The 18,760-nt window shown below is 40.2% G+C and overlaps 1 protein-coding gene across 2 annotated transcripts; it reads right to left on the bottom strand.

Annotated features, from left to right (window-relative positions):
• Positions 1–1,492: 1,492 nt before the first annotated feature.
• Positions 1,493–18,310, bottom strand: FEM1C (fem-1 homolog C). 2 transcript variants are annotated; one of them, XM_032676118.1, is made up of 3 exons: positions 18,268–18,310; positions 16,988–17,717; positions 1,493–4,034 (listed from the first exon to the last, which is right to left on the bottom strand). In XM_032676118.1, exons 2-3 carry the CDS (start codon positions 17,529–17,531, stop codon positions 2,725–2,727), a joined length of 1,854 nt encoding a protein of 617 aa, XP_032532009.1. In that variant the 5' UTR covers positions 17,532–17,717; positions 18,268–18,310; the 3' UTR covers positions 1,493–2,724. The 2 variants fall into 2 exon arrangements, with proteins under 2 accessions (XP_032532009.1, XP_032532010.1); XM_032676119.1 differs by lacking the exon at positions 18,268–18,310 and having other exon boundaries at positions 16,988–17,983.
• Between the last annotated feature and the right edge of the window lie 450 nt (positions 18,311–18,760).

Here is an 18,760-nt window from a genome sequence, read left to right as displayed (position 1 = left end):
GCAATACAGATTCCAAAGTAAAAACTAAAAATCCCTTTCTCTGTGGCCTATACAAAAAGAATTATTCTTATGACTTGACATATAATGTGTTTCTAGCATGGTATGATTTGTTGATTATCTCTACTTACAGATTAGCAGAAAAGCATTGAAATATATCAATTCAAAAATCAAGCTACATGTTCTCACAAATGACAAGCTGAGTAGCACGTGTCTTAAGCATTACAAACCAGAGCAATTCAGTCAATTGATTAGAATTTTACTCCTGTGTGATGCAAGCAAAACCTGCATGCTGGCTTATATCAGCAATGGTGTGGCCAGCAGGACCGTCCCCCTGTACTCGGCACTGATGAGGCCACAAGTTGTTGTGAGGCCCCTCACTACAAGAAAGACATCGAGGTGCTGGAGCATGTCCAGAGAAGGGCAATGGAGATGGGCACGAGTCTGAGCAGCTGAGGGAGCTGGGGGTGTTTAGCCTGGAGAAAAGGAGGCTCAGGGGAGCCCTTATCGCTCTCTACAGCTATCTGGAAGGAAGCTGTGGCAAGGTGGAAGTAGGTCTCTTCTCCTGAGTAACAAGTGATAGGACAAGGGGAAACAGCCTCAAGCTGAACGAGGGAAGGTACACATTTGATATTAGGAAAAAATTCTTCATGGAAAGGGTGGTTAAACATTGGAACAGGCTGTCTAGCAAAGCAGTTGAATCACCATCACTGGAGGTATTTAAAAGATGTGTAGATGTGGCACTTAAGGACACAGTTTAGTGCTGAACTTGGCAGTGCTGGGTTGAGGGTTGGACTCAAGGGTTTCTTCCAACCTATGATTCTTGTAATTTTATACAGTGTAGACATAGCAAGGGACAAACAGGTGAAAATTGCTTCAAAATAGCAAGTCTTACAGTGGCAATACACAAACAGCACTGCTTTCAACACATCTTTACTTAAAAATATCCCCATAATTTTCCTAAGAATGGCTAAGCTAGTAGGCACCATGCTGTGCACTGACAGAAATGCCAAAACAGACCAAAAGCGTGGAAGTACTATTCTTATATGCTCCCAACACACATTCTTCCTCAACTTAAATGACAAAAATGTTCCAACATCAACTTAAAAAATAAACATTAAGTATTAAAAAGACCCTCCTAATCTAATTTATTTGGATTCTAAATATTTTTCTCTAAAACAACTTGTTGAATTTCTGGAGTAAGAACCCCACAGATACACATACTGCCCACCACTGAGATGAGACATTAAGTCAAAAATATCCAGTATGCTAGACCACTAAATTTGAAAGTAACCTGTATCCTATCCAGCAGAAATTAATTTCACTTTAAGACATTTGCAGGGCTAATGTGCCGTAATAAATCCTACCAATAATCAACAGTAAAGTGCTGAATTATATTAATTACCTGAATCGCACTCACATTTATGATCTTCATTTATAGACTTATCGAGTCAAAAGAGCCCTTTCTGTTGTAGAAGCTAAGCTGTTGTGCAAATATTATAAAAATATGTACTTTAATTAGGAGCTATATACACAACAGAACTTCCGCTTTTGTTAAGTAGAGCTGACACAGTAGAGATGAAAAATCCATGCAAGTATTTCTAAAGATACTTAAAAAGAAGAAAAAAGGACACTGTTATAGAATTTCCAATATCCTGGCAGACAGCCACTTACTATACTAGGTGATGTCTAGATCTGGACTGATAAGCATCATGCCACAAACATGCTTTAGTTTCTTCTGTAGATTTGCAGATTTTAAAGTACAGCATATATTTGAACTACTTCTCGTTAAAGTGTATCATTAAGGTTTGAGGTTAAACTCTGAGCAAACTTCACATCTAGTCACATAATCAGCACAAGCAAGACATTAGTGCAAGGGGGAAGGTGTCAGTTGTACATAAGGAGGACTCTTCCCCCAGCTGCACGATGCAATAGAACAATTTTCAGATTTAAAGTTCAAGTGGACTACAATCAGAAAAAGCAAGATTTTCTTTTCCCAAATTTAGGACAAATTTCCAGAGGAACAAGATGAAAGCAATCTCAGTTACAGCAGTCAAAAAAGTCAAACCCAAGTTTGGAGAGCTGATAAATAACTCCAAAATTCATCATGCTAAGAAGACAGCATTCTCAAAAGAGCTCCAAACAAACTGCAAAACAAAATTGGCATTTAAGTTGAAATTGGCCAAGTGCTGCATAGAAATATGCTCACACACAACAGTCATGTTTAAGCCAGTGCATAGAGAAGATAAAAGCACTTATGGTAGTTGCAAATGTTAACAAGTCCATACAACTTGTACAGTTTAGCAATGAGTCCATAGAAAAAGAAGAGAGTAAGAGTAGAAATGCTCAAGCAAAACCAAAAAAAGATGACCTTCCAACTGTATAAAATCCACATGACAATTACAGTAGAAAGACATCAGTGGAAAATACTCGTCTCAGTCCCAAACACTCAACAGGCAAATAAGACCAGAAAAGACAAGCCTTTGGCAGACAATTTGAAAGTCTAGATATGGCATTACATTTCTAAATAATCCACAAAATATATTATATGGCATATTCATATTAAATACTGGGTAACCAACTCTGCAGATCTGATGCTAACAACACTTTAGCCAATGAGAGCAAAATGGAGCAAGCTAAGGGAACGCTGGTGTATCACAACAGTGCTCAAAGAAAATATTATCACCAAGTCGTGCTTCAAAACCAGTGCTCTGGGACACTACACTATCATCTATGAAGCAAAACAAAGTTCTCCAGTTTTTCAGGGATGTGCCCTGCATAGGATATGTTATGATTCACTATTACACGAGCAGCAAGACACTGCAAAGTAGTATGATTTATGGGCTGGATTAAATTTTTTGCTATTTCCTTCTCATCCAGCAAATCACTAGCAGTTTGTTTATGGGAGTTTGTGGCATCAAAATGTGAACCTGACTTGATAAGAAGATTCATGATGTCTGGATGGTTGTTCAGTGCAGCAATGTGTAATGGACTGTTGTTATCAGAGTCTCTGACATTTACATCAGCACCACATTCCACCAGGATAGCAGTAACTTGTAGAGAGGGGAATTTACAAACTGGGTAGCGACCGACACAGGTAGTATTATTGTCAACAGCAAGGTGAAGTGGACTGAAGTTATTCTTCCCTCTAGGCTGAAGTTTAAGAAACTTGTAGATAGTCTGTTTCTTAAAATGTTCCTGTTCTGCGCTGCAAGGTACTTTCTCCAACAAACAAATCAAATGCAAAATGATGGAAAGGGCTTTGTTCAGCTGTGTTGGATCAGGAAGACACTGGGTTTGTTTCATGGCTCGTTCTATTTCAAGAACACTTTTGCACAGTATACCCATTAGATCATCGAATGTGACAGTAGTGCCTAGCAGGCCTTTTGCCCTATCCTGAAGCATGAATGAGAAAAGTTCAGCAAACGATAGCAAACTGCTGGCTGTCATAGGGCTCAGTGGATCAAGGTTGCTCTGCTGCATGTCCAAAGCGTATTTCCATAAGTTGATGCAACGCTTGAAGTTTCCAGAGTCTGCATAGACAGCACCTCTGTATCTAATATAATACGATGTGTCTGGGTGAGAAGGGCCAAGAATACGTTCTCTAATTAATAATGCTTGCATTCTCATTTCATCAGGATCTGCAATAAGATTTTCTAGCTCTTCTGAGCTGTTTACCTCTTTAGCATAATCATACGCCATAATTAGTGTTTGTGGCACCGGTTTGCTCAGGATATTAGTTCTATCACTGTATCTCATTTCCATAGCTCGCTTCCAGTATTTCAAAGCACCAAGCAGATCTCTCTTTTTGTCCACGAATGTTGCTCCTAGAAGTTCCAGCGCATTTATGCGCTCAGCCTTACTAGTCTGTACATGCTGGGTCAGAAAGTCCACGATATTTGTGTGGCCTGTAACACTGGCTGACAGAAGGGGAGTCATTCCATAACCGTCCTTTTCCATTTTAGCACAATACTTGAGAAGCATCTTCATGATCTCCAAACTTCCAGATTCAGCACAGTCATGTAACGCTGTATTTCCTGCAAGAGAAGAAACATGATTATACGAATCATAATCAAGTTATAGTCCGAACCCCACCATGTTAATAGTTAAAAAAAAGTTAAAAAAAGTCAAATATTAATAGTTTTAAAATAGCTTTTTCCACATCTATGTATTATGAAAGCTTAGATGACAAGTCAAAATATTCAAGATCTGATTAAATATCAAGGTTACCAGGCAGTTATAAAAATAAAAATGCTTGATATTATGGCCCCAAGTTTTTAAAAAAAGCAAAACCAAACCAGAATTAAAATGCAAGTCTCCACTACACAAAAGCACATGAGCAGGAATTCCACTGTGTCAAAAGTCAAGCAAATGGGAGACCAGTTTGGTTGAACAGGGAAGTCCTCGTGCTGCTCAAGAGGAAAAAGAAATTGTATGATCTCAGGAACCAAGGTCAGGTTTTGACAGGGAAGGTGAGAAATTTGACAGAGCTGTGCTTGATATAAGTAGGGACAAGACACAAAAGGCCAAAGCTCAATTAGTATTGAAACTGGTCCATATTGTGTAAGACAAGAAGAAGGGTTTTTAAAGTACATTAGTAGCAAGAGGAGGCCTAACGAAAACATTGGACTGATACATGTTGGAGATGGTCATCTGATTATTAAGGGTGAAGTAAAATGGAGACATTCAATGCTTTATTTTGCCTCAGCTTTTAATAACACACCCAGGGACTGTCCTCTGCCCAGTCCCTGGCTTCAGAAGATGACTGTGGGAATAGTGACTTTCCATTTGTCTGGACACTTCTCAGGGACTGTATCAGCTGAATGTTCACAAGCTCACAGGACCTTATGGGATTCACCCTAGAGTACTGAAGAAGCTGGGCAATGATATGGCAGGTCCTGCCTCCCCATCAGCTACCAAAAGTCTTGGGAGGCCCCCACTGACTGGAAGCCAGATGTTATTTCATTTTATAGGAAGAGCAAGAGGGATGACCCAGGAACCTTACAGATGTATTAGTCTAACCTCAGTACTTGGACAAATCATGGAGTAGATCATACTGAATGCTACTGAAAACCATTTAAAGGACAATGCAATCATCAGGAACCGTCAACACAGATTCATAAAGGAAAAGTCCTGTTTTAATTAATTTGATATCCTTCTAGGATAAGGTCATCTACCCAGCAGATGAAGGGAAGGTGGTGGATGCAGGTTTTTTGCTAATGTCCCTCACAGCATCTGCCTGGGCAAGTTGTCCAGCTGTGGAATGAGTACATTCAGGGTGCACTGGGTGAAAAACTGTCTGAAGGGCAGAGCTCAAAGGATTGTAGTGAACGGGGCTACAGCTGGCTGGCAACAGGTCACCAGAAGTGCTCCTCAGGGCTCAGTTCTAGGGCTGTGCTCTTCAATGTATTTGCCTATAATCAATATATTTGCCAATGACCTGGATCCAGGAGTCAAATGCACTGTTAGTAAGCCTGCTGATGATTCAAAACTGGGAGGTGCTGTCGACTCTTCCATGGGAAAAGAGGCCTTCCAGATGGATCTGGATAGTTTGGTGCATTCAGCAATCATCAATGGCACCAAGTGAACAAGTACAAATGCTGGACTCTGCACCTGAGATTTAGTAACACCAGGCACAAATATAAACTGAGAGAGGAGTGGCTGCAGAGCAACCCTGCAGAAAGGGACCTGGGGGATCAGTATGAGTCACAGTGTGCCTGGAGAAACCCCATCCTGGGGAGCATCAAACAATGCACAGACAGCTGTCCAAGGAGGTGATTATCCTGCTCTTTGCAGCATTGGCACAGCCCCACCTTGAGCAGTGTGAGCAGGTCTGCGCCCGACAATTTAAGAAGGATGGTGAAGGTCCCTGAATGCACCCAGAAGAGGGCAACCAAGCTGGTGACAGGGCTGTAAGGAATGTCCTGTGAGGACTTTGGATTTTTCTAGTTTGGAGAAAAGGATGCTGAGGGGTGACCTTGTTGGTCTTTACAGCTTCCTGAGGGGAAGAGTGGAGACAGAGGTGCTGAGCTCTTGCCCCAGTATCCAGTGACAGGACAGACGGCAACAGCTCAAAGCTGTGCCAGGGGATGTTGAGGCTTGACATGAGGAACCTTCTTTGCTGAGAGGTGGACAAACAGTGGAACAGGCTTCCTCCAGAGGTCATTGATGCCCCAAGCCTGTTAGTGTCATTACCTCTGGTCAATGTCCTTGGTAATTAGATAAAATTTTTGGTCAGCCAGAAATTGGTCAGGCAGTTGGACTAGTGATTATTGTAGGTCCCTTCCAACTAGAATAATCTATTCTGTAAGGGATTTTGTAACTGCTTCCAAGTATAAAACAGAAATTTAAGCTGTCTATCTTCACATTGCTTTACTTTTCCCTCATCCCTTGTTAAATTTCCCTCCTTCTCTGTCTCCAGCAACAATTAAAAAACAGTGAGATGTGTATGAAAATTAAAGCTGGGATAACCCAACATTGGCTTTCTTTTCATCTACCCTACACCTCTTCCTCTCTCCATCTGCCGACCCTTTTGATGGGTATGTTTTAAAGCAACGATTTTATATAGACAATGCAATCCATCACAACAGACCCTCCATCTCAGCTGGGACCTTTGAGACTGCCAGTATATTCTAAGGGAGCAGAATATTTTGTCAAGGGCATGTATATACCCAGACAAACTATTCTTAATGCTTTCTTAGGCCTTTATCCTGAACTCCCATCTTGATCCCTCTGCTCTTGTAGTTAGGATTCCCAGAGCTAAGAAGAAAAACATGCCCTCAACACACAACATGCAGCCATCTATCTTACAAGCATCTTATCATTTACATGCAGATTATTTTTCATTAGCATGACATTGTAAAGTCTTTTATTTAATGGCATTCCAGTTCCAACACCATATGAGGAAATTTCTAGTAAGCACTAGTGCCACCTATTTGAAAACTCTATTTACAGAAAATTAGAGAGCAAGTATTGGACACCACAGCTGAATATCTAACTATTAGGATTCAACTAGATTAAAAGTTTGCTTAACTTCAGATATGAGCATTTCAGTGGAGGAGAAAGGAAAGATGGAGATAAACTCTTCTGGTCCCCTCTCAACATAACAGAGTCTATTATGTAGTTGACTGCTTTAAAACCACACAATTTACATTTTCCTTGTTCTTTATATTATGTATATACATATTACAGACACAGGCATAGAAAGTTTTCAGCCTCACACAAAATTAATTAACAGAAAATTCATGTTAAAATCTGCCCTCCAACCCAATTAAGATCTCCTACATCATTAGGCCTGCAAATTCCAGTTAACTGTCCATCCAGTCATCACCTTCTGTTATGCTGTCAGCAAGTTTCCACATTAACAAATGAGAGCCTAATTTTCTAAGGGTTCACTGCCCATTCCTAGTAATCAGATTTGGCTTTTAAAAGTTAAGACAGACAAGTTTCAGGAAACTTCCTTATTTGCATTTTTTGTAGGCTTTTTTTTAATGCCAACAAGAGAGTGATCTACAATGTGCTTTGCCGTTGTATTTCTAGTCTCTAACAGAACTTACGTGGGTTAGGAAAGAATGCAATAGAAATCTTCAGCTCATGTGAGGGATAAGTGTATTTGTATAGTCTACTGATCTGAACAGCTTCTATTTATCTTCATACACTTTAACTTTTTTCCTGACTCTGATCTCTGGAATGCATGGTTCACCTCTTCATTCTAGAGCATTAGTTAATGAAACTCTAGTCAAAAGCATGCTTGAGATCTGCCTTAAAAGCCTAACACTGTATAGACTTAAACTGAAACTAAAATGAAGGTGAAGTCTTTACATTAATACATTCTTTCTGCCAAGAATGTATAGTTTACACCAGCCTGAATACAGTACATTTAAAAGCAAGACATGTCAAATTAGTACATATATATCTATATAAGAAAAAAGGTTTCATGCTTATTAAATACTTCAAAAATAGAAAACGTGTTCCATTTTCAATTATAAGAACTTAATGTAGATCTATACAAATAACTTTGACATCTTCTAGCTTTTACATATGTGATTTCATAGCACACTTACCTCCTTTCTAACAGGACACAGTAAGAGTACACAAAGTTGAAGAAAAAAAAAAACAAAAACACAAAAGCAAAATTCAGAAATACCTGGTCAAACCATAATGACCGTCCTCTGAATTCCACACCCACTTGTCACCAGCAGATTGAGACACCTTAGATCCACAATGTAAACCTATATTCTGTGCTTTGAATTAGCAGATTGTCACACAGCAGCTTGCTTTTATCTTCTGTTGGCAAAGCCACCGAGACAAGAAAATGCTTTGCAAGTTTTGGTATGCAGAAGAAGTATGTAGAGACTAAAAGACTGTTTAGATGAATATTTTCTAATGGGCACCGGGCATTTTGCCTTGTTTTCCTCACTAGTATCCAGGTCATCCACTCATCACTCCTTCTCTCCTAATCTTTCAGTTCTTAAAACTTCACATGTATATCGGTCTCCTACTTCTTCCTCAAACAGGTTTGTTGACCATCTGAAAAAGAACTTGGCATATTCTAAGGCCTCGTTGTTGCTCTCAATTCCAGCAACCAGAAAACCAGCAATAACAGAATATGCAGTTATCCAGGACAAACTGAGTTTCAATCCACGCTCAGCAGAAATCAAAATTTAGCTGACAGACTAATCAAATTCACACAAAAATGCATAAAAAATTATTTTCAAAAGCCTATGACTTAAGTTTAGCAGGTTTTTGTAAATATAGCAAAGCTATGAACGTATTTTCCCCCTCATATTTTAACTGTAGGATCCAAACATTTAAATAAAAAAACCCACAGAAAATATTAGATTGTTTTACAAACTGAAAGTGAGCTTAACTTGCGAAATATTATTTTCCTGAAATATTTCTGAATAGTGGCCAGTGATTTCACTATCATTTACTAACAAGTAAGCAGAGGAAGACATCTCAACACAAAGTGGCATCTGAAATTATCTGCTAGATCAACATTCATAAAGCTAGTTCATGCAACAGAAAAGTGATTTTCAATCCTTGTAATACTCAGGCAATTTTTATCATTAATAGAGAGCATTAAATTAATTATAGGTCTGGCCACACTACAATCTCTACCAAGACCAACAAAATTTTCAATTGCAGGAACAGAGATTTAACCAAATTCAGGTGGATTAAGAGTTGGTGAATTTGGCATGCATAATTTATCAGCTATAATTCCCTCTGTCCTTATTGCACATCGCAGACCAGAAAGCTGTCGATACCTCATTATTGAGAAGGACAAGACCTTCATATTCCTAAAACAGGAAGGTGTCACATGCAGACAAATATACAAACTTACCAACACACATACATTCTAAGTCTTCTTGCTGTGCTGCAGAAAATGTAGTTAAAATGCAACTACAGCAGTTAATCCAGAACTAAAGACTGGCTGGTTGCTCAAACCAGCTGCAATCTGTACTTATTGGTGAAGGCAAAACGAGAAGCACCTGGCTGAGCCACCAGTTAACACAGGCACTTCAGGGTGTATTCAAATCCATACACTATCCCTCACAGCGGAGCTCTAAAACACTGTAGTTGGCACCTGTTTTCTACCTACAAGTCAATACTTTTGAGATATTTAAAAAGTCATAACACAAAAGCATTTTAAAGACAAATAAGCCAAAAGGTATCAGTAGCACTGAAGTTCTTACTATTGCTTCACAACTCTTAACATACATTTTGCCATCTTGGATCAACACCAGTTATTCATATTACATACTGCAGATCCATCACCGTATGACTGAAAAAAATCCTTACAAAATAAGCTTGGCCATTGTCTGGGTAAATTCAATCCAACAGTCTGTATGCCATTAATTTACAATGCAGCTATGTAGAACATGTGGAAATATGTTTAAGACTCCAAGGAATTTCACTACTCTGTCCAACTGGACGTCCTTAAAGTAATTTAGTTTTTTCATTCATATTACAATTAAGTTTAAACAGCTGTTAGGGACAGTTTATCAGAAGGAGTGTTGTTTTTTAGTTATTTACACTGCAGTAGCCCTTAGACTTAAAACAACCACAGTTCATATTAAACCATATAAATATTAGTAACACAAGGCCATCACCACTAATTTTTAGAGGCTGCACCTCACTTAGTTTGACTGGATGGTACAGGAGTGGGAAGAATATATTGTAAGAAACACAAGTTTCCATAGAAAAGTGGGTAGTTGTAGACAGGTAGTTGAGAGCTGCCAACTTAAAAAAAACCACCAAAAAACAACTTAAACCCCAATCTTAAGAAAGAACAACATTACCAGCCATCTACACCTAGCAAGTATCAAGTTAAATGCGAGGAAGAACTTGAAAGAAAACATGGCAGTGGCCTTAATATCTAATTTGAAGGCTAAGTTCCATACATTGGCCAGGAGTTGAGCAGTTCAAATAAGTATGGCAAATCAAGCATTATCCTGTGAATTAACTCATCCCTTTCAAAACACTGTACTGTCTATATTGACAGTAATAAGTAGTTGAACACAACCCAGTAGTTAATGAAAGTTTTGTAACATTATTTATTCAGCAACACTCTAAAAATCAATATTATATCTACTTCTGTATTAAGAAGGAAAAAGGATGAAAATAAAAAGTAATTTGAAAGTGATTCTCTTTGATAAGCCATTTTCAAAGAGACACATATAAAGGTGTTGGCCATATTTAGAGTATTTTTTTAAAGGTGAGAATGATTATTTCAAAGTAGGTTTCAGGTAGTCTTTTCAACCCATTTTTAATTGCAAAATGACCTGCAGGAATTTAATCATGTACCAGAGACAGTTAATATTATGACAACATGAAGGGCTCCTCCTTCTTGCCCAGACACAAAACTGGAGTAGAGATACTACTATTCCGGTAGTCCCGATACTTCTCTGCTAGAATGTGTCACTGTATTGTACTGCTAATACCGCTTACAAGCCGTTTCTGTCTGTATAAAACTTTACCATTTACACTATCTAATAACCTTCTCTAATTAGAAACAGCAAAAAGAAACAGAATAACCCCACCTCCAGTCCCTCCAAATCTTGTAAACACAAATTCAGGAAAAGATATGGTCAGTTGGCACCATAGCTTTGTATTTTATTCTTGTGTTAACAGTACTCCTTTAAAAGTGGTTATGAACATTACAGAAACACTTCACCTATCACAGAACTAATTCTCTAACTATCCTGTGTTTCCAAACTTACTGGACTGGGGGGTGGGCATTCAAATTCACAATGAGGACAGGTCTTTCTATGTCAGAAGAAAGTAATTCCCAAAATAGACTGGTAGCTTGTGACAGGGGAGTGAAAGAAAATGAAGCCATGACACAGAAAGTGATTTGCTTTGATTTGCAACCAATTAAGTGCATCCACTTCCCACTACTTACAAAATGCTTGATCAAATTTCCATGTGATAAAACTTAAAATTTAACACCAATCTGATTTCATATCCAAGATCATTAAACATAAGAGAAAAGAAATTTATTTAAATGACTGAGTAGTGTGTAAAATTAACCACATGTATATATTTTTGCAGCCCTACAGATGAATCAACCACTTTTATAAAGTGAAACTGTTCATATAATGTTCATTTTTTTTCTATCAGAGCACTTAGAGTAATTCAGTCTTCCAAGTGTTTTACTGATTAAAAAAAAAAGTAAGTATTGCTAGATGCACACACACATGGACAGTGCACAGGAAAATTGTTACACATCCCTATACTCAGTATGCATGGCAAAGAAAAACTTCCCTTTTAGAAGAAATTAAAGCAAAAATTAAGTTAAAAAGTAAGTAATTCAGTAAAAAATGCAAAGAACTGCTAATCTCAACAACTGATTTTAATCTAGTTTCCATATGCTGTAATGGAATAATTCCTCTCTTGCTCACCAAAGTACTTAATGAGAACAAGAGTACCAATTATTAGATTAATAACAGTGTGCTGCTAATAATTTAATTTCAACATAAACTTCTTTTTAGTTGAAATTCAAGAATTTATCCCCTTAAATGTATCTTTTTAATCTAATTTACGGACATTCTTACTGAAGTTCAGTTTCCACACGGTGTCACAAACAATATATCTATAAAATGCAGTGCACTGCACCATGTAATACCTACCAAAACAGAAATAAAAGCGACCCCACAAAAAACAACACAGCACACTTTTAGAGCAAGGGCTTATTCAAAGGGGGGGTGTGAAGCAACAACTAACAAAACAAACAAGCAAAAATAAAGCCCAAGGGGCTTTGGTCTTTTTTGTTCTCTCCTCACCCCCCCACCACGCCCCGTCACCAATAAATCTATGAATCTTGGCAAGCAGACAAGACAAACAACCTCAGAAGCAAACAAACCTGTCAAGACTCCTTAATGTTTACTGCAAGAGAAAATGAATTATTTTTAACACATACTAAACCATACTCATTACAAAGGAAAAAGTATTCATCTCTATAATCCCCCTATTTCTGGGTCTTCCGAGTTTGTAAAGGATTTTTATCCTTACCAGCAGGTTTCAATGTTACACTTTCCACTAGCCCATAAAAACACAATACTGAAACAGTACTAGCCCTTGATAAAGTACTACTACAGATATAACCTTGATACAGTACCCATAGCAACAGAGGTCTCTATGCTTCTGTACTTTCCAAAGTGAGGAAGCAAAGTCAACAAGCCTTGTTTTCCATATTATTCTACAAAGCTATTGTAATCAAACACTGTGCCAGTGGAATTTAGGAATCATAATATTATTTTCAATGTTTAAAATGAAATCAAATGCTCCTGTGCAGATCCCAAGAGACACCTAAAAGAGTGCCTAGTTCAGCAGTTCTTATTAGACTTTCTAATAATCAGAAGGAGAAAAAAAATGAGTCTTTTGGCTAGCTGACAAGTCTGATAACTACAGAAGAGGGACAGAGTTAGCGAAGATGACTGACAAAACCTCAGAGATCACCCTGAAGAGACCATATAACAAACATCTGAGGAACGGAAAGACTTGTTCAGAAAAAATACCTGCCTTTCAAGCAGGTATTTTGAAAAAAATCACTGCGCCATTGCATTCAGATCATCCTGGCTATCAGCATATGTTTACTTAATCTACAACTTAACTCATTAATTCCTGCAATAATGGATATTCATTCCCCTTCTTTCTGCAAATCTGGCAGAGGAGGATAAAGCATAACACAAATTATCAAAATATGCATTCCAAATTTTCAAAATGCAAGATTTTAGAAGTGTCACGTCTGGAGTTAAAACAAAAGTATAAGATTCCATTAAAAACAGTCTTCGTGAAAAAGAATTTTATTCGGGGCATTTATATTAAATATTGTATTGTTAAATATAAAATCCAATGAATACAGCCTCAAAGAGCCCAGATCTGTAATCTGAAGGCCCTATGCCCACTGCCACTTGTATTAAATAAGCACTTCCCTTCCTACACATCACCAGACGAAGACTGTGCGCAGAAACACATCACTGAGAATGTGTTAGAGAATCAAAAGGTCTGTTCTGAAGGTAACCGTAAGGGAGCACTACCCTAATAACAAATCACTGGCAGGCTTTGCAATGCAGCAAACATAAATCTGCATGCAGCCGTCACAGAATGTCCTCCTCATCCAGCGCAGAGGTAGAGCTCTGCTTCACTTGAGCTTTACTTCTAGGGTTATGCCTCCTCCCGAAAAAGGTCGGGTTCCTGCTACTCTAGCATTATCCACACCATTCCTCCTTTTAGAAGCAGCATAGAACCTCGTCACCTGAGATATTAATATATGCAAGCGAAACTTATTAAGCTTTCTTATTTTTAGTCTGCAGCTTCTCAAACCAGTAGACTAGAGAAAGCTAGAATAGAGAATTAGGAAGACAGTGGTGAATTACCTATGTATAGCACTGCTTTGGTTGCTTCATATCTAGAGATACCTTTCCAATTTTCCACAATTATTAAATAAAAAAATCTCACCTACCCTTCTTACCCTAGGTATCAGTTTGTCCCCATGGCTTATAAAACATTTTTTAAAAAACCCTTTTGCTTACACTTCTGTGGCCTACGTGCTACACAGACGTTTGGGGAAACTGTGAAAGCTCAGATTTGCAAAACAGTAGAAACTAAGACAACTAAAGGTTTGTACTTTCAATTCAGAACCACTGGCCACCTTTCACAGGAGAGCACTCATCTACCCCAAACACCTTATAACCTCCTTCTTCAGCACCATCTCCTATGAGACAGTGCCAGACCTACACTTCACCTCAGTGTAGCAGCTTAACTGACTCAGACTCTGAAATCTTTATGAACCCCTGTACTTCTGCACCTTCATAACTGTCTTTTAAAAACCTCTGCATTCTGAATTTCCACAGTCCAAAATATAGCTGTGGGATTCTGCCTGTATTTTAGAATGGGTATTTCACCTTCCACCTGCTCTATACACTTAGACATGTGTGAACTTACCTGTTTTCTCTAATATCAAACTATTTGGATTTTTCCCTGGAACTGCCAACACTTCAAAACATTTTCATACTTATATTTTCCTGAGTTTTAAAATATGTATTAAATTCGACTTTGCAATATGAAAATCCAGTGGAAAACCACAAGAAACAGTCCAAGTAATTTTTGTCCCCTGTCCCACCCCAGGCTGCATAGTAATCTCCCACAACAGCACCTCTACTGAAGTTACGTAGTTCTGCTCTTACAAGGAGCATTGCAATTTTAAATGCAACAAAATCTGAAACAGTTAAAGCTTTTTACATCTTTCACAGAACAACAGGTTTCTCTATACATGGCCCAAGACAGGGCCTACCTAAAAAGAGCTCACATACAAGGGCAGCAACAACTTCTACTACTGAAGAGCAGAGCACTCAGGTGCTCTGTATGTTCCTGCTACAAGCCCAGACACACTTGTCAGCTGTTTAGTACATAGCAGGGAGGGGTAGAAACTGAAAGTAATACAAAAAGTTTTTGAGGTGGAACGTGACAATGTAAAATGAATCCTGCTGGACCCATTTTAAAATTAATGGCATTTCTGCATTCAAAACTTAGAAGGTTACCTGCTGAGTCTCAGAAACTGCAATGCCCATAGTGTCGCAATACTAGGGGCTACCAATTTTCCTCAGTCCTGCCTTTCCACAGATGACTTCCAAGGTTTATAGTACTTGCTTGCTTGACTTCACCACTGCTTAACTTCAGAGATCAAACTTCTTTAATACACCAAAAAGTACACTCCTGTCCTACCAGAGGGGATTTCCACACACTTACCAGCAGATAACTATTACCTACAGACATCCATTTGTACACGTGGCAGTTCAAAGTATAAAATGAGTTTTAATGAGCTAAACCAGATTCAATCCAACTTTAATTACAGATCAATTATATACCTTAAGAACTTTTGCTCGTGTGCCTAGGTGCAAGTCACTCAGGAAGAAGCGAGAAAAAGGAATTTTAGATAATAGACAGCACTGAAAATCCTCGGGAATGTGTGGCTGCCACTCAGTCAGTTAAACAAAGACAAAAATGCTAATATACTAATAAAGTGAACAAAAAGAACGAATAAGGTAAAGCCTACTCCACCAACACAAAATGAGGGAGGAAAAGAACTGCAGAGTTACGTCTTTTTTCTCTGTTACATCAAATATTTAACAGCACTGTTCTGTTCATACCTATTGTAAAAAGGGATAGATTTAAAACTAAACCCCAAGTTTTTAATTGTTTACACACTTTATATTTAGCTTGCTATTCCAAGAACACTGTTTAGAAAAATGACATTTTTATCCTACCACAAGTCCATGATGATTCATAAGCAACCTCAAATCCTTACAAAGTAAGATTTATTTTGCTCTGCCCACCTCTATGACAGATCTGTAGTTTAGCTTTCTTTACATTAGACCCACATATCTGCACAATTTGCTGAAAAACCACATATTTAACCAAGCAGCTTTTCCAAAGATCACTCTCATAGTTGGTGTTTACCAATAATAATAATAATCTAGTCACACAATAATCTAGACAATAAATATATTTTAACAGAAATAACAGTAAGTACAGTATACTATTACAACAGGCTGTAGAAGTATTATACTACAAAAAAAATTATTACTGATTAGTAATATATATACGCATATATATACAAAACCCCAAAACCTGCTGAAATAAAATCCTGGTCCAGTGAGCTAAAACATTAACTGCAACTTGCAGTAACTAGTGTGCTTTTCAGGTAAATATCACATCCAAATGCCAGTTTGAGACGTAATAAAACCCCCAGTATTCAAGCCAAGAGATCCAACTTATGATCCCATCAAAAAAACCCAGAAATCTTCATTTTGAGTGTGCACTTGCACACCAGGGCAAGTGCAAACAGGGGCAATTTTGAGATCTGTGTGCCACTGGAATTCTTCTGTTGAGATCACAGTCACCTGCAGCTTCATTTCTTTAATCCTATTATGTGTTTTTGTTTACCAACAGTGAAAAAGGTCAAAAATTACTCAATAGTTTGGAGAGAGAGGGTGAAGAGCAAAGTCGTTTTTAATTTTTCCAATGTAGAAAGTAATTTTTCTCCTTTATGCATACTTCCTTGTATTACCCTTACTGGTACAGGTCAGTTTTACATAGAGCATTTTGCTTTGTCAAGACATAGCATGAAAACCAATAATGCACACTCACATATTTGAGTATGTTGTTACACCAACCTACTAAAAAGAGGAGTTCTCAGCAAGTTTATTAGCTTTTAACACATGCATAAATATGATATTTCATATGATTAAGTCTTTTTAAGAATTAGGGGCTTAAGATTAAAGTTTATCAATTTAAAGTGAAATTTTATAATCCATATTAACAAAAGAGTACATTAAAAAAAAAAGTAGAAACACAGCTAAATACACTTTATCTCTTACTATTCTACTTTATGAAAGCAGAATACTTTCGCATGTCAGCCTCCTGAAGAAGTAAATGAGTACCCTTACTGCTATTCACCACAACAAAAGTGAAGAAACTATCTTACCTTTAACACTTTTTCTGTTAACATCAGCTCCTTTTTCAAGTAAATACTGAGCAATTTCTTTGTGGCCTTTGTAACAGGAGATCATCAAGCAGGTATGCCCGTGGCGGTTTGATACTTCCAGGTCTGCTTTGTGCTCCACAAGGTATTTTACTATTTCCAGGTGACCATCAAAACAGGCAGCTCTGAGCGGCGTCGAATTTGTCAGGGTCGTGTTGTTGACAGATGCACCGTGATCCAGCAGACATTGAACCACCTTTAGGTGGCCAGCGGCCGACGCTGCCCACAGCGGCGGAGCCCCCTCGATGGTCTCGCCATCAAAATTCACCGAACCACCAACTTCTATGGACGCAGAGCAATGGTCCAACAAGTATTCCACCATGTCGAGGTGACCGTATCGGGCTGCCATCAGAAGTGGTGTGGCACCATTGGTTTTCTCTGACATCAGTTGGGCCACCTCTTCCCTTGTTTTGCTTGCCAGTAGCTTGGAAAGGAGCCGCAGCTTGCCATCACGAGCTGCGTTGAAGACTGCTGTCTTTAGATCCATTTAGTCTGTACCTCTCTGCTTCCTGAAGGATACAGACCTGCCTTTTTCACAGTCAAGAGCTTAATGGAAACGCTCAGCCCAAACAGAACGTCCCCAGCTTCTTGTCAGATCAGTCCCATCTCGATGGGACAACATGGAGACTCTGAACAGGGTCCTGACGAAGCGCAGGCTGTGCTTGTCATAAATCTGTAGAAGGAAGAATTCTCAATGTTTTCACCTCCTATTTGGCAAACAAGTAACCGCATTGTGTTTTCCAGCGGCTATACCCAAACAAGTCGCTGTTGTGGCGCGCCGGCGTCCAGCTGCATTCCATGGGACTCTCCCTGGCCGCGCGGTGGCCCCTGAGGAAAGCTACTCGGGGGGGAGGGGGATGATCCTACCACCGTGTTATACATACCAGCCACAGAACGATCCTCTTCCCCCTCACAGCGCTCCCAGCCGCCCCCCCCGACTCGTTTCGGAGCACACCCCAAGCGCAGAGCCCCCCGCTCCCGCCGGGAGCCCCAAGGACACGCACCCCCAGGGGAGAACCGGGTGGGAAAGGCGCCGGCGGGGCTCCGGCAGAGCCCCGAGCGGCGGGGAGAGCCCGAGCCCGCCGCCCCCCTCACGGCCGCCCCCCGGTGCGCCCAGAGCCCGCCGGCCCCCTCCGTCTCTCCCTCCTTCCTCTCATGGTACCCAGCCCGCCCCACTCGCCTCCCTGGAGCTGTCCGGAAAGGGCGGCCAGCCCGCAGGTTACCTTCCCGGGGCGGTCCGGGCCGCCTCCCGCCGCCGCCGCCGCCGCCCTCAGATGGACGCGCCCGCCGCCGCCGCCCGCGCTCGCTGCGACGCCTCCATGACAGCCTGGCCCGCCGCCCCGCGCCCACCCCGCGCCGGCCCGCCCCGCCGCCGCCAATCAGCGTAGGGCGCGGGCGCCAGCCAGCCAATCACAGCGCTGCCGGGGGCGGGACTACGCCGCCGCTGGAGGGCGGCGGAGGGGCGTGCGGGAGGGCGGCCGCCAGGGGGCGCCGGGGAGCGCTGCAGGCTCCGCTGTGGGGCGGGGGGGGGCGGCACGGGGCGGGTGTGAGGGCGCGGGGCGAACACACCTCATTCGGACAAATGCGTGCCTAATGTGTGTGTGCACTTGGTATACACGGTACTGTGCCCAGTTGTGGGCTCCTCAGTACAGGACAGACGAGGAGTTACTGGAGAGGGCCCAGCAGAGGCCACAAAGGTGGTCAGGGGTCTGAGGC

This window comes from Chiroxiphia lanceolata, chromosome Z (genome assembly GCF_009829145.1).
Source record: "Chiroxiphia lanceolata isolate bChiLan1 chromosome Z, bChiLan1.pri, whole genome shotgun sequence".
NCBI lineage: Eukaryota > Metazoa > Chordata > Aves > Passeriformes > Pipridae > Chiroxiphia > Chiroxiphia lanceolata.
The sequence above is the reverse complement of the archived record's forward strand: the minus strand, read 5'-3'. Positions and strand labels throughout refer to the sequence as shown.

Coding starts and splice junctions, on each gene's coding strand:
- FEM1C (XM_032676118.1), bottom strand. CDS start 17,531: ATGGATCTAAAGACAGCAGTCTTCAACGCAGCTCGTGATGGCAAGCTG. Junction 4,035..16,987: donor TAACAGAAAAAGTGTTAAAG/GTAAGATAGTTT, acceptor CTTCTCTTGCAG/GAAATACAGCGTTACATGAC.